The sequence below is a fragment of the Ipomoea triloba genome, chromosome 14 (genome assembly GCF_003576645.1).
Source record: "Ipomoea triloba cultivar NCNSP0323 chromosome 14, ASM357664v1".
NCBI lineage: Eukaryota > Viridiplantae > Streptophyta > Magnoliopsida > Solanales > Convolvulaceae > Ipomoea > Ipomoea triloba.
Genome location: NC_044929.1, coordinates 13841432 through 13866807, shown reverse-complemented (window position 1 = coordinate 13866807; position 25376 = coordinate 13841432). Strand labels below are relative to the sequence as shown.

General features: G+C 36.6%; 2 protein-coding genes across 3 annotated transcripts; one reads left to right on the top strand and one right to left on the bottom strand.

Moving 5' to 3' along the window:
* Positions 1-1594: 1594 nt before the first annotated feature.
* LOC116005047 (scopoletin 8-hydroxylase) lies at positions 1595-3009 on the top strand. The gene is made up of 3 exons (XM_031245274.1): positions 1595-2094; positions 2187-2529; positions 2616-3009. The coding sequence occupies exons 1-3, from the start codon at positions 1595-1597 to the stop codon at positions 2859-2861; spliced, it is 1089 nt and encodes a 362-aa protein (XP_031101134.1). The 3' UTR covers positions 2862-3009.
* On the bottom strand, positions 2772-24559 carry LOC116005046. 2 transcript variants are annotated; one of them, XM_031245273.1, is made up of 19 exons: positions 24453-24559; positions 24269-24365; positions 24131-24184; positions 23778-23833; positions 23049-23082; positions 21259-21331; positions 20662-20771; positions 16868-16942; positions 16210-16298; positions 14489-14618; positions 14269-14355; positions 13821-13886; positions 12122-12213; positions 5853-5921; positions 5694-5760; positions 4548-4636; positions 4065-4191; positions 3183-3302; positions 2772-2837 (listed from the first exon to the last, which is right to left on the bottom strand). In XM_031245273.1, the coding sequence occupies exons 1-18, from the start codon at positions 24509-24511 to the stop codon at positions 3183-3185; spliced, it is 1494 nt and encodes a 497-aa protein (XP_031101133.1). In that variant the 5' UTR covers positions 24512-24559; the 3' UTR covers positions 2772-2837. The 2 variants fall into 2 exon arrangements, with proteins under 2 accessions (XP_031101133.1, XP_031101132.1); XM_031245272.1 differs by lacking the exon at positions 2772-2837 and having other exon boundaries at positions 2959-3302.
* Positions 24560-25376: the final 817 nt, after the last annotated feature.

The window sequence follows — 25376 nt, the reverse complement described above, 5'->3', positions numbered from 1 at the left end:
TTGGATTGGATTTCTTTTTTCCATTTGATTATTGTGAAATTTCTTTTTTAAAATTTTTTGTAATGAGAGAAATCCATAATCATTATCCCGAGAATCAAACTCATAACTTTCAAATACGTTGTTGGGAGGTTGACAGAATTGTGATCAATGAAAATCATGTTTTTTTTTAATGACGAGAGAGACTCACAGCCACTACCTTGAGGTTGTGCACTGGGTAAATCACGTCTTTTGACCCTAGTCAGCAAAGGACCACAAGGAAGTAAACCCAGCCTAAGTTGCCTAACTTGTGACCTTGTAGTTACTAGTTACCAAGCCAACAATCTGACCAACTCGATTAAGGTTGTTCCTAATTTTTTGAAGTCTTATAAATAATGACATGTAAGCATTAAAAAGTAATTTTATTAGAAGATAATATTTTTCAATTCAAGAAAACTACTATAACCAATAATCCAATATATTAACCTAATTTTAATGTTTTCATAATAACTATACGTACGGACTTACGGATCGGAGTGGTAGTAATATCACACCCAATAACAATTTATTTTGAGCTTTTGAACGATAGTCGAATTTAGTTGAGTCGGATCATTAATTTTCGTCAAATTTTTTAATTAGAATGATGTATCATAACAATTTTTATTTATAAAATTTATCATGATAATTTTATAATTAATTAAAGAGTAATGTTACATTTCTCTCCAGATTTCACCTCCTAATTTTCATTTTCTAACATGACAATATTTGATTGGTTTATTTTATATTTGATTAATAAGTAATTCTTTTTTTAATGTTGAGAGGGGTTGGGCAACTCACAATAACTAAAATAGCAAGGGAGACCCCAGCCAAATTGGTCAGATTGTTGACTTGGTAATAACAATGTTACAAATTTGATTTTCAACATGAGTAGCCTATTAACCTCCTTGATTTGAGCCGGTCAACTATATATGAGCAACTTAGACTAATTTTACTTCGTTACGATCAAAACTGAGTTTATCTAGTGCACACTCTCAGTCGAGTAATAATAATATTTCTTTTTAATATTCGGCATTGTTATTTATCAACAAAGTCAGAGTAAAAACGACTCCTATATCCACACATGCACCACATCACATTGATGGCAAAGGCAAGGAGCACACCCCTTAGGTTGGAAGCTAAGGCAAATGGTACAAAGTCAAAGTGGAATATAATGTTAATATGTTACATTATTATGAATCATATCGTTAATCTTCCCGTCGCCCCCAGTATTAGAACTTCTATTGGGCCATTGGGGAATGTCTCTTTGACTTTATGAACCACTTGCAAAATCTATTTTTAAGGATTACATCATGCAAAGTATATTACATGCACAGGTTGACCTCAGTAACTAATTCTAGGGCCATAGTCTTGCCTCATAAATTTAAAATCATCTTAGGAGAATGATCTAAATGTTATTCTATGTACTTACGAACAATTTGGTAAAGAATATAATAAAGATTCACAATATAATACCATTATCCATACGCTATATATAGGAGTGTTGAGAGTTGAGGGAATCAAGCTTCAACACTCACTTGAACTCGATTAGAACTTCATCTCAATTATTTTCACTCAAACAATGGCACCAAGCTTTGATGATGCCAACTCTTTGTACGATTTTGTTGTCCAAAAAGGCTATGGTGTGAAGGGTCTAGTAGACTTTGGCATAGCCAGCGTTCCCGAAAGTTATATCCAACCCTTGAAAGAAAGAATCAATAAACAATATGCAACCCAACAATTATTTTCAACCATTGATTTATCAAAACTGGATGGACCCCAACACAATGAAGTGGTGGGGGCCCTTGTGCACTCAGCTGAGACATTAGGGTTCTTCCAAGTGGTGAATCATGGTGTGCCGGTGGAGTTATTGGAGGGTCTTAAGGAAGAAGCTCACAAATTCTTTAATCAAACTCCTGAGAAAAAGTCAATTTATCTTAAGGGGGTTAGCCCAAATCCTCTGGTGAAATATGGGACTAGTTTTGTGCCTGAGAAAGAGAAGGCTTTGGAGTGGAAGGATTATGTTAGCATGGTGTATACCAATGATGATGAGGCACTTCAGCATTGGCCTAAAGAATGCAAGTAAGAAACCCTATGCATGAAAACTTATATATATACTTATACAAAACCTTAAACTCTTTTATTCTTAACATTCATGTATTTTTTTCTTTTAGGGAAATTGCACTTGAATACTTGAAGTCATCAACAAATATGGTGAGGAGATTATTGAGCATATTATTTGAAAACCTTGGGGTAACACTTGACAAATCACGAGAAGAAGCGCTCATTCATCTCAAAATGGTTAATATGAACTTCTATCCCACATGTCCTAACCCAGACTTAACCGTCGGCGTGGGGCGCCACTCAGATATGGGCACATTCACTGTGCTACTCCAAGATGGAATAGGTGGTTTGTATGTGAAACTGGAAGGAAATGAGGAAGATGGAAAGGAGGAATGGGTTGAAATCCCACCCACCCCTGGTGCTTTAGTTATAAACATTGGTGATACCCTGCAGGTTCTATCACTAAACCTTGCCTAAATTTCAGCATCTTTCTTTCTTCCAATACTTTGGGTTAATCTGTAAACTTGTTATTTGTTTAGATACTAAGCAATGGCAGGTACAAAAGTGCTGAACATAGGGTGCGTACAACAAGCACACAGTCCAGAGTTTCAGTGCCACTATTCACAATTCCAAAGCCAAGTGAAAAGATTGGACCATTACCTGAACTGGTGGAGAAAGATGGAGTGGCTCTTTATCAAGAAGTCATTTTTGAAGAGTACATGAAGAACTTTTTTGGGAATGCTCATGACGGAAAGAAATCTCTGCAATTTGCTCAGAAAAACTAAGCTTTATCTCAAACTAATAATCTCGCAATTTCTCGTCCAATAAAAATGCACGATATCAAATAAGGGAAACAAAATTTACTTGCATACACTTTGTCTCTTACCTTGTGTAATGAAATCATGTATGCATTTTATGCTAGTAATCAAAAAATTGTGTTCTACTTTGTTGCTTTACTAATAATCCTTTGTAGTATCATGGATCAGAAAATCTTTACCCCTAGAGAGAGTAACTGACTATACAAGATTATAGGAAACCTACGAAAAGATCACTATACTGCTGTGTTGTTTTCAGACAGCTACTAGAGCACAGAGCAAAAGTCTTACTTAATCTTGAGATGCATCCACGTGTTCAGGAGCCTTTGTGGCATTCGAATTACAGCGTTGACAATGATCATCGCCTGGACATGACACCGATGCTTGGGAAATCACCAGCAGCGACGACGACTGAATCAATTGAGAATTAATATCATGTTAGGCTTAGAGGGGGGAAAAATTAGTAATGGACAGTTTTTTGTTCAAACTTTCAATATGAATCACTTCTGTTGCAATAATTAGGAATACCAATTTCTTCAGGCCACTACAGTTGCAATGTAGTAGTATCATTTTGCATATGACACAATGGAAGCAAGCAAGTAATTTTAGTTGCAAAAACGGTGAGATTGAGTAAAGAAGTATTGAGACTGCCCAGACCTGTAGGATTTGCTTACAGAATGTACAATTTTTAAAAACCATTCTACTTTTGTTAATGTCATAATCTAAAATTGGGCCAAGGTCATTCAACTGGACTATAATACACATGGGCAAAACCATATTAAAAGACTGAATCCAATCAATTAGCTAGTCTAACTCATGGCCTTATAAACTCATATATGCAAATACTGAGACATCCTCAAGAGGAGGCTAGCAATACTATTAGAATTAGTATTAAAATCTTCAGTATAGTATGTTGACATCTCCATCATTGGGTCATTAGACAGAAAAAAGCTTGAGTAAGCTTAGTGAAATTTGTGTGTACTTTTCAAGGACATGACTTCCATTAAGATCAGTTTCATTTGAATATTGCTAAAAAGCATAAAAGGTAGGATTTAATTAAGGCAATGCATAAAAACTGGCAAATAATTCACAAACATCCCAAAAATGGGGGCAGCACTACATTCACATAACAAGAAATTGAATCGGCAAATGAAACTTATATGTTGAACTGACCTTGGTTCCAGCCACTATAGTGCCTGTTAAGGGATGAACTGTGCATGCAGTAACACCTTCACTTAATGGGATAAATTTGTTTTGTCTATGTTGATGTTGGACTTGATTTGTGCCTTCTATCTCCTCACTACATGAAACATGATTAATTATCACAAGCATTAGACCTACTTCAGAAAAACATTTAATTTTTTCCCATGCCACAACCATAGACCTTTGTTATATGTTACCATGCATACAAAAGAAGAGCAAAAACATAATCTTGTGGATAGCCAATTAGCCACCAATGTTTGGCTTTGGATGCAAGAGGACACAGGACTACAGAAGTTCATTACAACGACAAGAAAAATATTAAAGTTTGGGATCTAAAGGAAGATCTAGACTTGTCGATTTGCGCCAAGCATGAGAGGAAAATATAAAACAGAAAATGTTCACTTGGTTTTGTTTCTATCAATAATGCCATGCAAAGAACTTAGAAGTTCATACTCAAAATTGACATGGCAAGGGGAGCTTCGGTCAGGATAGAAATCCAAAAGGTGAATTCCATCATCTGATTCGGAGCCAATTGCATATATCTGCATGCAGAAACATAAAATAAAATAAGCTTTAGAGAAATTTTACTTCAATAAGTTCAAACGCAGCTGAAGCAAATGGTAGCTGACCACTCCTAACTGGAATTGATAGAGAGCTCATAGAAATTATAAATGCAGACTAGAAAGCCACTTTTAAAAGTCGCCCGACTAAAATCATTCCACTTTCAGTCCTAAATACCCAAAAATCGCCAAAATGCTCTCATTTTGTAAAAAATTTATCAAATTTCGCCCTACTACGGTATTTGGACATTTTGGACTAAAAGTTTAACAAATCAAAGTCAAGACCAAAAGTGGAAACAACACTATACTTGTGGGATCAAAAGTGGAATAACTTCCTTAGATGATGATGAAGTCATGGTTTAACCATATCTTTGGTTTGCTAAATGAGGAGAGGCTAAAAAGATCTTTTTGATGCCATCCTTTATCACTAGCAACTGCCCTCCACTTGTAATAGTTCCAATTCACAAGGAATGCTTTCACTATGCCTGCTCACAGCTTTCACACCTAATCTGTTAATTGATTTAAAAATCCTTCAAATAGAGTTTTGTAGTAATCTAATGGTCTCAAGCCTAAGAATCACCATCTAATATCTAAGACTACAAGTATGCTTAGTAGTTCAGCTTATAGACCCCCAAAACTTTGTTTCCATATTTTCTACAATTCATTAACTTTGTCAAATAAACCACATATGCCATGGAACTCTAAATCTTAGTTTATCTGCAGACTACAGGAAGAATTAAAGCTCCTTCAATGATATAGATTCTAAATCTTGTTATAGATGCAATTTGTAGTGTTAGCATGTTCACAATTTTCTATACTAACAGTGATGATATTTGAGTATGCAACAGCTCAGGAATTTTGCATAAAGATCAAGATATAGCAATCGTTTGATTAACTTTAAATGCAAGCAAAGAACTACAATCGACATTCTATTTATTTATTTGAGGTCAATTTTAACTAATGAAGTGCAGAAAGCCAAACATAGGACAAAGGGCAATGAAACCATCAGAATATGAGACCAGAGACTATAACATCTTACTGAATAATTAGGTAGCCATGAAGGTTTTCGTAGGTGACAGATATTGCCCAAGCAATCAATGTTATCCCTAGAATCAAATCAAAATAAATATGTAAGAAGAAAGATACATTTTAAATATGATTTTCAGTTGTAATTTCAAGAATGAAAAATCTCTTGTACCGTAACCAAGCTGGAGGGGGGCAATGTACATGTGTTACTCTCAAAGAGTTGACATCAAAAACACCAGACCTACAAAGGAATCCACAAGAAAAGCCTAGTTGATAAATCACATTAGCCCGCAGCATATAGCAATTGAGTATATTAAGGATCCAACTGAAATATTACACATTATTATTATAATAACTATCAACTACTGTTCTTCCTAATCTTTCATAATCACTAATGTTCCCATGTCTAAGCACCTTTAACTCACATGACATAGACCATATCTCCTGCTTTTAGAAAACATTAGGATTCTATAATTGCTTAGTTGATAGATTTTTCACATTATATGTTCTGAGACATTCCAGCCTAACAAAAATTGAATGGGCCTAGGGCCAGTGATCCAACGATCACATGAATCCCTGTTCTATTTGTATATTTAATTTGAAATATGTTAGACAGTGCAGAGGTTCTAATACCAAGCATCTGTTCTTCTATTTACTGTGTCTCTAAAGTACAAGGAGATAGTACTATTTATACAAGCTACGGAAGGAAATGAGCCACAAATCAAAACACCTAACTTCTAAGGACTGAGAGCAATTCTCTCACCCACCAACTAACTTCTCTAACACTCCCCCTCAAGCTGGAGCATAGATATCAAATATACCCAGCTTGTTACATATATATGAAATTCGACTCCCGCTTAGCCCTTTAGTGAACACATCAGCTAGCTGATCACCACTACAAATGTGCACAGTAGATATCAACCCCTGTTGAACTTTTTCTCGCATAAAATGACAATCAACCTCAATGTGTTTTGTCCGTTCATGAAAAACTGGGTTGTTCGTGATATGTATAGCCGCACGATTGTCACACCACAAATTAATAGGTAACTTCACCTCCACACCTACCTCTTCTAGAATATTATGCACCCACACTAGTTCACTGGTCACATGGGCCATAGCTCTATACTCGGACTCTGCACTTGACCGAGCTACAACGCTCTGCTTCTTACTCTTCCATGAGACTAAATTGCCTCCCACAAATACACAATATCTCCGTAGTAGACCTCCTGTCATCAGGCGACCCAGCCCAATCCACATCAGAAAAAGCCTCAACACCTGTGTCCATGATCAGCATAGAGAACTCCTTTCCAAGGTGCACCTTCCAAATACTTCACAATGCGAACAGCTGCTTCCCAATGAGTCCGTGTAGGTGAACTCATAAACTGACTCACCACACTTACTCGAAACGCAATATCTGGACGAGTAATAGTGAGGTAGTTCAGCTTCCCCACTAATCTCCTATACCTTTCAGGATCTTCAAAGACCTCCACTTCACCTGCTACAAGCTTGACACCTTGTTCCATGGGCATATCGCATGGTCTGGACCCAAGTAACCCAGTATCATCATGAAGGTCCAACACATTTCCTCTGCAAAAGAAATATGCCTTTCCTGGAGCGAGCAACTTCAATACTCAAAAAGTACCTCAGCACTCCCAAATCTTTAGTATGAAACTTAGTCCCAAGGAATGACTTAAGACTATCAATTCCATTTGCATCGCTACCTGTGATTACAATGTCATCCACATATACTATCAACAAAACACACCCATGGTTAGTATGTTTATAAAAGACAGTATGGTCACACGCACTTCTTTGCATTCCAAACTCCATAACAGCACTGCTAAACCTCCCAAACCATGCACGTGGGGACTGTCTCAAACCGTATAGAGATTTCTTTAGTTTGCACACCTTCCCAGACTCCCCCTGAGCAACAAACCCGGGTGGTTGCTCCATGTAAACCTCCTCAAGCAAATCACCATGCAAAAATGCATTTTTCACATCTAATTGGTACAAAGGCCAGTGATTAACAGCAGCCAAAGATGTGCGTACAGAAGTCAACTTAGCCACCGGGGAAAAGTTTCGGTATAATATATACCATATGTCTGTGCATACCCCTTAGCCACCAAGCGTGCTTTGAGTCTGGCAACAGAGCCATCGGGGTTCATCTTAACAACATAAACCCACTTGCACCCAATAGCCACTTTACCGGGCAGGAGATCTACCAAATCCCACGCCCGGTTCTCTTCAAGGGCAACCATCTCTTCGCTCATTGCTTGCCTCCAGCCATCATGGTACATAGCTTGGTTCAAAGACTTTGGAACTGAACCTGACTCTAAGTAAGACACAAACGCACGTGAATAGGAAGACAAACTAGCATATGACACATAGGACGAAATGAGATGAGCAGAACGACGTTTACCTTAACGCAAGGCAACCGGAAGATCGAGATCTGTTGACGAAGTCTCTGGCAAGGAAGGATTGACTGGTGGAACTGGTAAAGCCTCCAGTGTTTCAACTTCTCTTGGCCGCCTATGGTAAATCTGTGTAACGGGAGGCCTACTCACAGAAGGAACAGTAATAGTGTATGTAAGAAAATCATCTGATACCGAACTATAACTAGAAGGATGGCGAACTTCTTTAAACACAGTGTCCTCAAAGAACAACACATCAGCAGACACTAAATACTTCCCTAAGTCTGGAGAATAACATCGACACCATTTCTGAGTGCTAGAATACCCCAAAAATATGCACTTTAGAGACTTAGGATCAAGTTTTCCCTTTTGAGGACGGACATCCTGAACGAAACAAGTGCACCCGAACACCCTAAGAGAGAGGGAAAACAAGGGATTAGATGGATGACAAAGTGACACAGAATCTGGCCTTGAAGTACTCTTGTGGGTAGGCGATTAATCAAGAAAGCAACTGTATGAACAGCATCTGGCCAAAATGCTTTGGGAACTTTCATCTGAAACAACAAAGCTCAGGCAACTTCCAACAAATGACGGTTTTTACGTTTTGCCACCCCATTTTGTTGGGGAGTGCCTACACAAGAAGACTGGTGTATCATCCCATTTTGACTCATATAATTAGAAAAAATACGAGAAAAATATTCAGTCCCATTATCACTCCGCAAAACTTGAACCATTTTATTGAACTGCGTTTTGACCATTGAGCAAAAATTACAGAAAATTTCAAATAACTCATCTCTAGATTTCATGAGGTATAACCAAGTGTATCTAGAGAAATCATCTACAAAGGTTACAAAACACTTAAATCCAGACTGAGATGGTACCCGACACGGCCCCCATACATCTGAACCAACTGAAATAAAGACTCTACCCTTTTATTGATTCTAGGTGGGTAAGGCACCCGACAATGCTTAGCAAATTCACAAGGCTCACACTGTAAGACAGATAGAGACTCTAAACTCGAACATAACTTCTTCAAAGTAGATAAAGGTGGGTGACCATACCGACAATGCAACTGGAAAGGAGATATACTACCCAACAAACTAACCGGAGCACTTCCAGGAGAAAACTGTTCCAACACATACAGCCCACCAGTTTCCTTTCCCTTACCAATAATCGCCTTCGTCAAAAGATCCTGAAATAAGCAATAACCAGGAAAGAACACGACACAACAATTTAGGTTTCGGGTAATTTGACTTATCGACAGTAAATTGAATGGAAACTTTGGAAGGTATAACACAGAAGTGAGAGACATTGAGGGGGTTACACTGGTACTACCTCTACCCAAAACTGAAGCGGTTGAACCATCCGCCAGAGTAACTGTAGTACTAGACTGAAAGGGAGAATACTTGGAAAAGACATTTAAATTACCTGACATATGATCACTGGCTCCAGAATCAATGACCCATTGTCGAGACGCGGAGGAGAAGCAATAGGATTACCTGTTTGGACAAATGTGGCTGAGGAAGACGATAACGCCTCTTGATCGGCTGGAGGCTATGGGGAAGACACTTTCAACTGTTTGAACATAGCCAACTATTTGTCCGTCATCACGACTACATTACCTTCTGGTTTGGACACAGAGTTAGCAAATCTCTGTTGTCGAAGTGGCTTCAGACATTGATTGAGTTGATGCCCGAGTTCTCCACAGTTGTAACAAACCCTCAGACCTCCTCAACCTCCTCCACGTCCTCTACCAAAGCCACCACGTCCTGGGAACCGACCTCCGCGGTTACTGGTACTCGCACCTCCGTTATCTCCTTGTGACATGAAAACATGCTTCTCCGATACACCATCTGTACCAGACACATTCTGGACCATAGTGAAAACTTGATCTATTGAATCCAACTCTTTATTCCCGAGCAACTGGGACTTTAGGACATCATACTCCTCGTCCAATCCCGAAATCCAATTGAATACATGTAATTGATCACATTGCTCTTTCATATTACCCACATCATCCGTGATTGGCATAGCAGTACATAAGGCTTCACTCGCATGTTTAAAATCATAATAATAATCCCAGATGTCTCGTCCATTTTGAGATGGATGATGAACATCTTGGGAGAACTGATATAATTTCCTCAAATTGTTTGCCCCACTAAACCACTTACCGACCAACTCCCAAACCTCCTTCACAGTTTTACAGTGTTGTAAAGATAAAATTATCTTCCTATCAATACAATTTATTATGAGGGACAACAAAGCTTTATCATCTTTTTTACATTCTTGAGTTGTTGCACCAGTTGGGCAAGTTTCAGTCAAGTGTCCATCTTTACCCATACCCCCTATATTAATTTCAACCAAAAATTTCCACTCTCCAAAATTAGACCCATCTGGTGCAAGCACCACGTCAAACCAATTTGGATGGGGTCGACACGACACTACATGTAATATTCCTCCCTTCAGCCATAACAAACAAAGAAAAACGAGGAAAAACAGACATGGAAACCTCTTCTACGTACTAGCAGAAAAACAGACCTGGAAACCTCTTCTTCTTACTGGCAGCGCACTTTCCTCACACAGGCACTGCTCCACACCAATAAACCTTCACCACTCTTCACCCAGGCGGAAACCCCTCTCCACGGCGAGTCAACCGGTGCAATTGCTGCCGCAAGTCGTCGTTGGCGCATGAGTCTCCGAGCAGAAAGTAACGGCGGCGCAACTCCTCCTCCTGGCGTCGCCGTCCTTCCCTGAGTATTACCCACTCACTCACCGTTGCCGTGGCTCTAATACCATGCTAGACAGTGAAGAGGTTCTAATACTAAGCATTTGTTCTTCTATTTACTGTGTCTCTAAAGTACAAGGAGACAATACTATTTATATAAGCTACAGAAGGAAATGAACCAAAAATCCAAACACCTAACTTCTAAGGACTGAGAGTAATTCTCTCAGTCACAACCTAACTTCTCTAACAAAATATTACAGTACATTTTGAATATTTTGAATAAATCTAGGACTTTTCATGATTGCATCAGAAAAACCAATGTTGCATTTCTATATTTCACTAACATAAAACCGTATATATTGGAGACCTCGAGTAAATCCAAGACTTAATTCAATTAATAAATCAGTACTGAAGGAGTGAAGGTCCAGGCAGGAAAAATAACCTTAGTTAGAAAGTCCTTTGTGTGTGTGTATTCAACATTTCAACTCACAAAGCAGCATTCAGTATATGAAAAGAATATACAACTAAGGAAAAACATTGAAAATATGAGCAATTAATAAATTAACAGAATTCAACTTTAAGATAAATAAGCAGAGCAATTTGTGAAGGTTGCACATTCAAAGGGAAGATTTTATTCTGAAGTCTCAAACTTATGTATTTATTTTGAGAACCTTCGATCTACTAATAAATTTCAATAAAGGAGCACATATAAGTGGAAGCAAACAGATATTAACACATGACAATAAAGGTTGACAATGAAGTGGGATATGGATAATGGACATGGTTATTATCTTAACATGAAAAAATAAAATAGTAATACTGAAGGGTAGGAGATTCTTTACCCATACTATAAATGGAAGGAGTACTCCTTCAGGATAGGATTTACCCATGTGTACTGTTTGAACGGTAAGATATGAAGGCTTTGGAATGCACTTAGATGTCCATATTTGGTCATTATATGGGCTAAACATAGCACTTTAGCTATCATATTTTACCTAATAACTTATATCCGGATAAGTTTTGGTCTGCCTCCATTATTTCTCAAAAAGTTCAAAAGTTCAAAACATCAATATACTCTTAATATTTGGGTGTATTTTTACTAACTTAACTTTGTAGCCCACCATAGTTGCATACATGATACATAAACCATAGAAATACTACATGCATTCACTACAGTTTCTTCCACCTTGTAAATGAAATTTCGCAATGACAATATTTGAGATTGAAATCACACATACTTATTAAAGTAACAAAAACTTAAGCTATTTGTTACAACAATTGAATTTATGTTTGTTTCCAACTTACCAACCGTCGTCAAGATGGAATGCCAATTGATATTGGCAAGAGGGATTAATGTCAATGGAATGTATTTCCTTCAAGTGAACATTAGATTGAGCCTGCAGTTTAGTATTAAGATGAAAGTGATTAGTGGGAAAGGCTATACAAATAAAATCCTTTTCCTTTTCTTTTAAAGTAAAAGATCTACTCACAGAGAAATGCTCCCAGGAGGTGCTTAGAAAGTTAATAAAATTTTATAAACAGGTCTAGTCTTATTCATCACAAGTAATTCAGAGCATACTTAAAGCCGACAGCATTTTGATATATTATTTAAAGTAAACTACTTCAGTTCATAAGAGGATAAATTTTTCCATTCTTACATGTTAATGTGTAGACATGTAATATGACATGATTGGAAAGTGGCAACACTCTTTTTTACCTTTTTTTTTTTTTTTTTTTTTGTGAAAGTAAAAAACAAACATAGTAAGATGCAGTAATGAGAGAAAAAATTTCCAACTGATTAACTTTTTCAGTAAATATATTTCCCTGTTGGGTAAAACATAAAAATGCATTCATGTAGTTCTCCCATACCGTTTTTGAATGTTCTGGTTAAAATAAATGCTCCAAAGTCCCTTTAACATTAGCCTTCACTTTTGAGTAAATATTACTATTTTATTTAACTCATGCTTATCATGGCGTCCCTATCGGTGGAGACAAGACGCCTGGAGGCTTCACCTCGCCTGAAAATGGCGAGGCTAGCTCCGGCATCGCCTAGGCATCCCAGTCGACGACATGGACGCCGACCCGGAGTCCAAACACGTAAATCCGACCCATTTTTTTATTTTTATTTTTATTTCTTTAAAGAAAAGGTATGACCTAATAAGAATAGAGAAGAAAGAAAAACATTTCGTTTCTAGGCTTCTGGCCGTCGCTCTTTAGACCTCCCACAGCCATCGACCACCGTCGCCCTCCCAGGCCGGTTTGTCACCAGATCTTCTTCTTCTTTTCTCTTCTTTTTTCTTCGCCACAGTCTTCTTTCTTCTTTCTTAATGATTAATGATATATAATATATATATTGTATTTTTTTAACTTGTTACCTAGGCGTCGCCTAGGCAACAAGTTGGTTGGGGGTGCCGCGACTTAAGAGGGAGTCGTGATAAGCTTATTTTAAGCTCATTTATTTATTTGCCTTTTGAAGTTTCCCTTGGATCCTATTTCTCCTCTTGACTAATTACAAAATCCATCTGCAAACGTGTCAAGACTAAGAGTATGTTAGAAATCCAGAAAGAAGATGAGTTCCAAACTTGTGCTAGAGCGAGCAGGTTAGAATTGTCTTACACCAATATGTCCCCCTATGGAAATGGCAGTGCTTCTTGGTATTGCATAGTGGCAAACACTTTTGTTAGATTCCACTTGGGATATACGTTCAGCAATATCTTATATCAAATAAGGCATTACTGATCCTATAAGCAGCAGTAGTGCATCCTTACATTATATAATATAAAATTCTTCTATAAAGCTTATAGTTACACTAATTTACTAACTATACGCCATTATGGTCCACAAAAGCTTCAGAGGTCAGAGCTTTGACATTTAATACAACATTGAAAGCAGATTAAACTCAAAAAAGTAGAGAAATAAAGGTGAAAGAACACTCTACTGATTATTCCAGGTGTTTATTAATCTTCTATGTGAAAAATATAATAGATCACTGAGAGGTGCATACCTTCAAAGATGTAATTTTACCCAACTCTGTTGCCAACTTCACAGACACTAGAGGAGAATAATATTCCTGAATAAGGAAACTTTACATTTAGATATTATGTAAAACACAGTGTAATTCATTCACCAAAATACTTCAATGATTTCGTAGAAATAATACTTCGTAAATTGTAATGTGATTCAATATTTAAAAATCTTACATGAGAGATATCTTTACATATTCCGTTAAAGGCTAGAAGGATGAAGAATGCACTTTTTGATGGTTTACATAATTCTGAAGGAAGACTAACTATGCTAGTATGAGATTATTGTGATACTGCCATATACATGTCAAGTTTACCAAAGATCCCATAGCAAAATAAATTAAATAAAATGTGTCTGTATACTCTTAGATTGAAAATAAAACGTTCCTCTTATGAGATATCCACTTATTTGCATAAAAATATTAATACCGTGTTATTCTGGAAAGCTGTTGATGATCTTCCACCACGTATATCCCACATGTATATAAACCCATGCTTGCTGGCTCCAAACATAACCTATAGATTAGAGGGGGTGAAAAAAAAGTGTTCTTTTTAGAATTAAGGAATGCTAGAATACTCTTCCACTATATATTAGTATCTATCAATTGTCGTTTGATAATGTTGATCAAGATTCTGACACTAAACTGACCTGATTATCAGCATTCAACTTTATGCTAGTAATGGCATCACTGCAATTGGTTCTGAGCTCATGACATGGAAGACCACTCAATCTTCTGTCCCATACATTCACCACACCAGAGAAATCAGAAGCATACAACCTGTCAATGAATACCATTTTGCAGAAGAACTTAGAAACATAAAGGGAAAAGCAATGAGCTCCGCTCAAGCTCAACAAGATTGAGACACAGTATAATCTAATTTTTCAAATGTCTCTCCCACATTCAAGTTTCTTCTTAAGATCCCTAATGGCAAAGGTTGAGATTATAACTTCTGCAATTGTGCTTATGAGTTATGACAAGAGAGTACAACTTAAAGTTCTTATAAGTTGCTTGATAGGTTGTACACACAGTTTGAGTTAATACGCACCTTGGATCAGTTATCAGCCTATACACTATTTAAGCCTGTAGAGTTGTGTATTGGACTGATGAAAAATGAACTGTACAAGATGATTATTTATACATGCCAGCAGTAGGACTAACCAGGCTCTCAACCACTCATTTCAAATTCAAAATCAGTAGCTGAGAGCTATTCAGCCCATTCTCTCAACCTCCCTTAGTACTCTCTAACAAAGCCATATGGGATAGCTTATTACGACAGGTTCCACCCAACAGTTCATGATATAAGCTGATAAGATGTTGAAATAAGCCGCATTGACGTACACATCTAAATGAATGTAGTAGTAGCTAATATAAGAAGAGAGATTTCCACTGCCTCTTAGAATTTTGGTAGGTTAACTGTTAACAAATCCAATCAGTACTAAACGAAAACAACTACCCAAATTTCATGCCAGCATGCTACAAATATATTTTGTTAGAATAATTTGGTTGCTGTTAGAGTCTTAGGGTTGGTTGTTAGAGGTTTTTGGTCTTAGTTTGTAGCTATCTTTCCTTCATTGTACCTATAAATACTGTATAGCTTCAGCTTATCAATGTACAGTGAGTTAGAGTGTTAAACAGTGAGTCCCTTCTCTCAAAACACTAACATATTTCATTGCACAAACTCTTCCGAAAGAGAAGCTGTGAAGATGCATCAAAGTTCTCCAGTGATGGTGTCATAAAGAAGAGATAAGGAAGCATGTTGATTTGATGAGGAATATTCAGATAAGGACAAAAACCCAATACAAATTACTTCTGAGTTTGAAGGGTATTTGTTGTCACTAGGACATGGAACAAGCTTACCACAGTCTGTGTTGGAAGGTGTTGAGGGAGGTTGAGAGAATAGCTCTCAACTACTCATTTTGAATTTGAACAGAGTGGTTGAGAGCTTGGTAACCTTGGTTAACCCTTCTACTAGCATGTATAAATACTTGTCTTGTACAATTCCATACACAGTTCATATTCTACATACATGTTCTACAGTCTGTAACACTAATCAAATGCAAGAATAAAATAAAAATCAGAATTTATATTCCCCTGGGATAAAATCTGGAAGGAAAGAAAGTTGCATTATGTTGGGACTTAGGATCACATTTCTACTTAAAATAATTTGTGCAGGTCAAAATGTTATGAACTTTTACCGGTCTTATTCATCCATTCTTTTCCATCCTTTAAGTGGGAGGGACTATGGGTTTCAGACCTTAAACATGAATGTAAATTCAACTGGGTGGGAGGGACTATGGGTTTCACACTTTATACAAGATTCTTACTATTCAACTAAAAATACACAAGATTAAAAGATGATTTTGCCAACCTTGAATTGTCACTTGAAGAAAAAGCAATATCTGATAAACCTCTTTGGCTATATCCATGCATGGAGATTGTAGACCTCTTGCTTAGTACCTACACAAACAATAAAAACATAACAAGAATACCAAAGAAAAGGTTCAAATTATTAAAGTTTTGACTAAATTTAAGCAAAATTGCAAGCTTAGTGGAAAGTGTAAATTTAAAGTTCCAAGCTATACAGTAAAGTTCAAACTCATGCTGACCAAACATACCCATCCAAAGTTCAAAAAGAGAGAGACATTAAAGAGGGTAGATGAAGATCAATTGAGGAGGGTGAAGGTTGAATGGATAATTTTACCTATGATGAGGCTGTGATGAGGCTATGAGGCTATGATGAAAACAAAGCTTTTATTTATTTTTTTATTTAATAACCCTAATGGCAATGTGAAGTAGTCTAGTATAGTCCAGCCGATGTTCTTCATAGCAAAGGGAAAAAGTTTGTGTTCTTCATGATAGAGGAAGAAAAAGTTTTTTTTTTTTTTTTTGAAGGAAAGAGGAAGAAAAAGTTTAGTATATCTAAATCATGACAGTTTGACTCTAGCAAAATTTACACATATATTATACACTTTCAATTCAATGTTTATCTGAGATGCCATGAAATGAGAAGAAAATCTTTGACTTACATCAACAGGTTCAGAAGATATATAGCCAATATCATATATGCGTACTTCAGAACTTTTCAGAGATGTGGAAGCAACCTGAATTAGAAGAAATACGTCAGCATTTATGATAACACTCAAAAATTTTAACGCTTTTAATTGAGATTTTAAATTTACTCTCATAACTTATTGAAAACACACTACCTGATATTATATTATTTCCTTCTGTTAGAATAAGTTGGTTGTTGTTAGAGTCTTAGGGTTGGTTGTTAGAGGTTTTTGGTCTTAGTTTGTGGCTATCCTTCCTTCATTGTACATATAAATAATGTATACGTTCAGCTTATCAATGTACAGTGAGTTAGAGTTAAATAGTGAGCCCTTCTTTCAAAACACTAACATGGTATCAGAGCCGGCGAGAGTGAGTTAGTGCGCAATGCTCGGAACAACCACGCGACGCCGGAGCAGGAATCGGGTCATCGGAGCTACCACGCGCCAGCGCGTGAGGAAGATTCCAGTGTCTTCTTCGATCGAAATTTGTACCGGCCGACTCGTATTCGTGAGTAGATTCCGTCAAGGTATGTTTTGAAGGTTTTGTGTTTGTTGAAGTTCTACATTTGAGAGCCTGCTTCTAAGTCTGCGTTGAATCTGCGTTTCCTTTCTGGGTTTTCTGGGTTCAATATGACAGAGGGGAATAATAAGAGTATTACTATTGTTTCTACACCGTCCAAATTAATTGATGTGATATTGGCGGCTGATAGGTCAAACTTTGTTGAATGGAAATTCTTAATTAAAATTAATTTAGATGGAATGGGTAAAGGTGACCATTTAGATAAAGATTGTCCCTCAGAAAACACAGCAAAAAGGGAATGGGAAGCAGACGATAAGGCTCTGTTGTCACGGATAATTAATTGTATTGATAGGAAAGTAATCTTATCAATGCAACATTGTACTACGGTGAAAGAAGTGTGGGAATTAGTGTCAAAATGGTTTAGTGGGTCGAGTAATTTGAGAAAATTGTACTAGTTGTCTCAAGGTGTTTATCGACCTAATCAGAAAGAGCGAGATCTGAGAGATTACTATTATGATTTCAAAAGTTTGAGTGAAGCTTTATGTACTGCAATGCCTATTACAACTGATGTGCAGAAAATGAAAGCACAACGTGATCAATTAATTGTTTTTAGTTTTATTTCTGGGCTTAACAAAGAATATGAGGTTCTTAGGTCACAATTGTTGGGACACAAGGAGTTAGGGTCGTTGGACCAAGTTTTCTCTCAGATACAGAATGCTGCAATGAGTACTGACAATAGTGAGCTTCCCGAAAAGAGTGCTTTTGTATCACATGGAAACAATGGCGAAGGGAGTTCATTTGTGTCACAAGGGAATTATACCAACGAAGGGTATAATAGTCAAGGAGGTGGAGGCGGTCGCTATCGAGGACGTGGTGGAAGAAGTCGTGTAGGGCCGAAGGTATGTTTAAACTGTGGAAAACCAGGTCATTTCCGAAACCAATGTCCTAAACCGCCCAGGCAGCAAAGATTTGCTAACACAACTTCTAGATCTAAAGGACATATGGTGGTTATGACAGATGAAGAGTTGGCAGCGTTCAATCAACTAAAGATGTCCCTTTCCATGCAGTCCGTGTCTCAATTTCCGTCCAATCAACCTTCTCCTTCTGCAACTTTTGTCCAAACAGGTAATCATGTTGCATGTGTGTCTTCTTCGTCTACACAGTGGGTCATTGACTCAGGGGCTAGTGACCATATGACAGGTAATTCTAATGTTTTCTCTACATATTCTCCCTCTAACCCTAGGGCTACGGTTACCCTAGCAGATGGGTCATCTGTTCCGGTTTTGGGTAAGGGTAGCGCTGTTGCAACCTCCTCATTGCCCCTATCGTCTATATTATACCTTCCAAAGTTTCCCTTTAATTTGCTTTCTATCAGTCAAATCACGCGGACTTTGAATTGTTTGGTGTCCTTTTTTTCGGGGTTATTGTCTATTTCGGGATCTTTTGACGAAGAAGAATATTGGTAAGGGGAAGGAAGTCATAGGCTTGTACGTGTTAGAGCAATCTGTGTCGCCGTCTAAAGCCATGTTGAGTGATACCTCTCCGTTCCAATTACACTGCCGGTATGGTCATCCACCATTGTCAACCCTAAAGAAGTTTCTTTCTGGTTTAGAGTCATTGTCTACTTTGCAGTGTGAGTCATGTGAGTATGCTAAACATTGTCGGGTTTCCTGCCCTCCTCGAGTCAATAACAGGGTACGGTCTATATTTGAACTTGTTCATTCTGATGTTTGGAGTCCTTGTCATGTCACAGGGAAAAATGGGTTTAGATATTTCGTAACATTTGTGGACGATTTCTCTAGATGTACGTGGTTATATCTTATGAAGTCTAGGGATGAATTGTTCACTATTTTTTGCAATTTTTGTGCTGAGATCAAAACCCAGTTTAATAAAACTATTAAGTGTATGCGGAGTGACAATGCACGAGAGTATTGCTCTAAACCTTTTTCCACTTATATGAGCCAAAATGGGATAGTTCATCAGTCCCCGTGTGGGTATACCCCTCAACAGAATGGAGTCGCAAAAAGAAAATATCGTCATTTGCTAGAGGTAGCCCAGGCTATTTTGTTTCAAATGAAAGTGTCTAAGGTTTTCCGGTAAGTGTCGTGAGTCAGTTCACGCAAGCACCTACACTGACCCACTGGGAGGCGGCAGTTCGTATTGTAAAGTATCTCAAGAATGCGCCCGGGAAAGGTATTTTATATGCTAATCATGGACATATGAGTGTTGAGACGTTTTCTGATGCTGATTGGGCAGGCTCGTTGAGTGACAGGAGGTCGACGACGGGGTATTGTGTATTTGTGGGAGGTAATTTGGTTTCTTGGAAAAGCAAGAAACAAACAGTTGTGGCTCGATCTAGTGCAGAATCTGAGTATAGGGCAATGGCTCATGCGACGTGTGAGATAACGTGGGTGCACAATATTTTGAAGGAGGTTGGTGTGGAGGTCATAAAGCCCATACGTCTGTGGTGTAATAATCAAGTGGCTATACACATTTCAAACAATCCGGTGTTCCATGAGCGGACCAAGCATATTGAAGTAGATTGTCATTTTGTGCGTGAGAAGGTTCAACAAGGGTTACTTTCTATGGCTCATGTCCGCAGTGGCGACTAGCTAATTTGTTCACTAAAGGACTCAGTAGGGACAGGGTTGAATATATTTGTAACAAGCTGGGCATGATAAACATCTATGTTCTAGCTTGAGGGGGAGTGTTAGAATAAGTTGGTTGCTGTTAGAGTTTTAGGGTTGGTTGTTAGAAGTTTTTGGTCTTAGTTTGTGGCTATCCTTCCTTCACTGTACATATAAATACTGTATAGCTTCAGATTATAAATGTACAATGAATTAGAGTTAAACAGTGACCCTTTCTCTCAAAACACTAACACCTTCAATAGTATAAAAAATAATTTTAAGGCATATTGAATCTAAAGATTTTATATCAATAATGTTAGAGGGAGTCAAGTGGGTTGTAGTTGTTAGAATATCGTCATGTTCAAAATGAGTGACTGGTAAGGTGTTAGCTATGTATATAAATACGCCCTTGTACAACTTCATTAAACAATATAATACAACAATATTCTCAGTTTACATGGTATCAGAGCCTGGGCCAAAGTGTGAGGTATTGGGCTAAGGTCGGAAAAATTGGGTGCACTATTAACCAAACCAATATACAGTATTTAAAAACTTATTAAAAATCTAGTCGGAAATTAGAAGCTTTTAAGAGGCACCAAGTATGGAAATCAAAGAAGTCAAACCTCATTTTGATTACAAATATTCCATCTAACCACATCAAGTCGATTATGTGTAGAAATGTGCAGCAACAGCTTTTCTTCGTCTTCTTTAAAGCCTAAAGGAAATACTTTTCCTGAATGCAGTAGAAAAGAAATTAATAAGCAGCATAAAGAACATGACAATCACATTAGCATGAATTTCAAAAGCTGATATAAGAACTAAGAAGTTAATAAATTAACCCTAAATAGGGTGAAAAATATGTTTTCAATATAGTCTATTAACAGCTCAAGATTCAATTGGAAATATACAATAACTTTGTGAACCCATAAACAAAATAATGTTAGTCCTATAATGATTACAAGTTACATGGCAAATGCCTAGTGTTAATTGAATTTTTAGTTGCATAGGGTAGTAGTCTTAAACCTTGTGGTAATAACAATTCTAATAATCATTACTAATGTGGTGCTTACAAGATCTTTAAATATATGCCATTGACATACATTTTTAAAGATCATATTCCAGTTTTACAAGTTTCAGAACCAAATTATTAGAATTCTTAATTTAGAATAGCAAAACAGAACTAAAAATTTGTGTGGATCTTAATATGACTATTATTTTACCTTCATAAAATAAATCTTCAAAGTCATGCACTGTTAAGCACCCTGATTTTGTTACTGATGCCAGGTAAACTCCCTGCAAAACATACTAATTAAGCCTTTGAAGAAAGGAGATGGACTTCAATTTAAAAGGAAAAATCTACACATGAGATAACTGAAGCATGCATTCTACCTCACCAAAAGCTTACACTGTTAGAAGGGTGATGCATTCGTTGGACGGCCTATCACAGACGTAGAAGGTCAAGCAGCTAAGCTATTTATAAAGTCTCTTTCCTGTTTATTTTCTTTCTGTTAATTAAGTTGTTTTTAAATTTCCTAATTTCAGGGAAATGTACGTTAAGTTTACGTTAAGCCCTGAGTATTTATTGGTTAGGAAAATCTCTGAATAACACCATCTGTAATTTGAATTCTAAAGTGTCTAATGATATTTGGGAGAGGAAGATCTCTAAAACTCTTCAACCTAGTTCTCTTGTTCCTTGTTTTCTTCTCTGCAATTGCAACCATAGGGAGAGCAAGATCCTCAGTTCCTCCTGCTCGTCCTTCAAGTCCGGCCCATCGCCCAGTGACGCTTCACAAGCTCCCCGGCACTCAACAAAGGGTGAGGCATTTAATATATTATTTATAAACATTGGCATGCCTCTCACATGTGGCTAGATCTTTTTATGGGCCTAGCACATGGAATACTATGAGTATGGGTAGAGTGTTGAACTAGAATCCAAAAAACTGTGTTAGTTCTAGTACCACAATGATTCTGAGAGGGGGACATTTAAAATTTTATTTCTTATCCTCAAAATGCAAAAACTTCAAATGATGAAGAACCAAACTTTTAATCATATATCCATGGCATTTAGTAAGGGTTGAACCTGCTCATTGGTTTTACAACTTTAACACAAACAGCAAGATGTATTCACAAACCAACAAGGAGACTAGGAAAGATCCAAAAAATGGGCTCAAAGCGTACTTGAACAAAATAATAGCACAAAAAAAAAAACACTCCTTTTGAAATAGAAGCATTAAGATTTCTATATCGTAAAATCTGCTGCTAAATTAATCAGGTATGCAAATCAAACAAGATATCATTCAGAAAAAAAATTGCTAAGACAACCATATTTATCCTACCCTTATTGCTACCTTAGAACATTACATCTTATTAAAAATAGAGTTTTGTGTGAACATGGAAAACTTGTCTCATTTCTGACCATCATGGTATCCATAATGTGTCCAGTCTCCCTCCACTTATGGCGATTCCAATGTGCAGTTAACATATTTCGGCATGAAAAACTTCTTTAAAAGCAGATAACTTGCCAATTTGCAAGACAAAGACTTTTCAGCTAATGCTTAGAGTTATATTACGTTATATTAACATTGTACCGAAAACAAGATTTTCAAACTCATTATACCAGTAACCCACAAAGATAAGAAGTCACCTCTTCTAACCTGAGTGAATTAGAGTATTAAGATGGTCAAAATTGTATAATCTTGCAATAAAAGGATTAAAATTTGAGTAATAAACTTAAGGATTTTTTGTATTTCAACTTCAAAACTTGTTTTGGAATAATAACAATAATGATAAAGAAGTTATTTTTCTGTTCTTGTTTTTGGCTAATCAATGTCCAACACTATCAACCAACCCAACCCTACTCATATCCTCACCCACAACATCTACCCCAACCCCCATCATACTACGACGCATGTACCCTCATTCCACCAGGACCACCACATTATCAAACGGCCTTATCTTATGATTAGGGGAAAAAATAACCATACTCTAACGCAAGTAATCCAACAATTACCTTTCTATCAAATTCCAATGCAGATACAGCCTCACTGTCAGAAAACAATAAGTAAAAGAATCTTAATACATAAATAGGAGATTGAAAGAGGAAGTAAAAATGTGGGACAGAGAGGATGCAGCCAACGTAAGCATTGAAAGGAGATGTTAAAACAATTTTGCATGTCAATAGAAAATTGAAAATAAGAAGAAAAGATGCAGAGACAAGAGAAGTAGAGAACATTTATATATAAGCATTGAAAACACATGTTAAGCATAATAAATTACCATAGCAAATTTATGCAGTAGCAATTAAAAAAAAAGTAAGAAATAAAAAATAAAAAACCATAGGAGCCAGTTAACACATGGAATCATGGGCAGGCACATAGAACCCAGAAAAGGACTTTGAATTTCTGAAACAAGGTTACTTTAACAGGAAAAAGAAATTTTGCACTATTCAAAAGTTTTTGTTCATTCAATCAATGTGCTTGAATTCTAAATCAGGAAAGAAAAACACTTGCAAGGTATGATCGAAGGAAAAATTGTAATTCCTAAGTTCAACTTTCTTTTTTTATCAATTACCCAGGTTTATATTTTTAGCTTATCTAAATTACTTCAGAAATCATCAGTGCATATTCAAGCCGTCAAACACAAACTTACATAAATATAAATATTATATTTGTACATGTATGTTTCTGTGTGCATGAAAAGACGGAAGAAAATGAAAAGCTAAAAAAGAAAGCAAAAATACCTGCCAATGAGATTTCTGTTATTAAATGAGAAAGAACCACCACGAAACCAGTTAATCTGATGAAATAAATCAACAAAAAAAGTAATAAATATTTAAGGATCGTTGTATAAAATTAAGCTAATATTGTTAAACCACAAGATTTTACAGATATCAAATGTACGGCCACTACTTTCCAGTCTGTCCTGCCTAGGTTACAAGATAACAGTTCCAATTCAATTTCAGAATGATCAAATCTTTCTCCATTCTACTTCGAGATCCATTTTTTAGCAGCATAGCATATAACCACACTGGAGCAATTAAATCAATAATTAAATGAGCAAGGAGGCTTAAAAAGAAGTGAAAATGGGCAGTACATGTGCTGCACATGGCCGTCCATTGTCGTGATATGTATGAGGGAATCCCATTACCTTCAAAAGGAAACAAAAGAGGAAATAGTTAAAGTAATTAAAATAAATAAACCAATCAATCAAGCATAAATTCTAGCTACTGACCATAGAATATGATTGCGTCAATAGAGCAGAAGCGTTCTGGAGGGATTTTCTATCAACTTTCCCGTTCAATTCAAAGAGAATTCTCTGCCATTGTTGCCTAAACTCCAAATAAGAATGACATTTTTGCGTTTAGAAATGACAATTTCGTAAGAACCATATGATTTTTGTTGCAGATACAAAATACCTTCTAGAGGGTTTAGGGTTTTGCGAAGCAGGAGCTACAGGGATTAAATATTTCTCCATCTTCTGATTCGCTGCTGCAACGCAAAGAGAAGTGAAAACTGGAGAGCAAAGAATCTGCAGACAGAGTTTAGACTTTGGAGACTTTCCCGCCCTTTATAGCGCGCCAGATTGTTTGCGTATAGCAGGTGATGAACGGCTAAGATAAACGTAACGATGCCAATGGCGTGTTCTAAAGGGGAAATTACATTTTTGCCCTTTGAAAATTTGCATATAGCATTTCTTTTTTTCTTATTAAATTAGTCTGATGAATTGCATTCACAAAGTTTCACTTTTACTTAGAAAGAAAAATATGATTTAGATCCTGTTTGGTAAATAATCAGCCTATCAGTCAATTTTGGCTTATTTGACCACTATTAGTTATTTGGTTAATAAACTTTTTGTAACTCCAAAATGCTAAAATTCAAAAGGCTATTCAAAGCAGTCTTTTCAATTAACTTTTTGAGAAAAGAAATTATACCAAACAGCTGATGCTAATAGCTAATTTTACTAAACAATTTTTTATAATCAGCTAATGTTATCAACTAATCATGCCTTCTAACCCAATCAGCTAACTCAATAAACCAACCGTCATTTACCAAACATGATCTTAAACTTTTTAAACATGCGCACACACAAAAATTGATCATTAGAAGGGGACAATTGAAGGGTGTTCTTAAAATAAATTTAATAATAAATTGTATATTTGGTAGCATCAAAATATTATGTATCACATTAGTGATAACCTTGTTGTCGAATAGGTAGGTAATGCTTGATCTGAAGTCCAATCCGTAAAAATGATGGATTTCGAGTCCATTGGTAAGGTGCTAGATTATATTAGCCTGTTTGGTTTGTAAAAAAAAAAAAAAAAAAAAATTGAAGTAATTTA

Bases quoted from the DNA above. Each gene is read 5' to 3' on its own strand.
- LOC116005047 (XM_031245274.1), top strand. From the start codon at position 1,595: ATGGCACCAAGCTTTGATGATGCCAACTCTTTGTACGATTTTGTTGTC. The intron at 2,095-2,186 runs GTAAGAAACCCT...TTTTTCTTTTAG, and splicing joins CATTGGCCTAAAGAATGCAA to GGAAATTGCACTTGAATACT. The intron at 2,530-2,615 runs GTTCTATCACTA...TTATTTGTTTAG, and splicing joins ACATTGGTGATACCCTGCAG to ATACTAAGCAATGGCAGGTA.
- LOC116005046 (XM_031245273.1), bottom strand. From the start codon at position 24,511: ATGGAGAAATATTTAATCCCTGTAGCTCCTGCTTCGCAAAACCCTAAA. The intron at 16,943-20,661 runs GTTTGACTTCTT...CTTCTAATTCAG, and splicing joins ATATTTGTAATCAAAATGAG to GTTGCTTCCACATCTCTGAA. The intron at 13,887-14,268 runs GTATTAATATTT...TTCCTTATTCAG, and splicing joins CAGCTTTCCAGAATAACACG to GAATATTATTCTCCTCTAGT.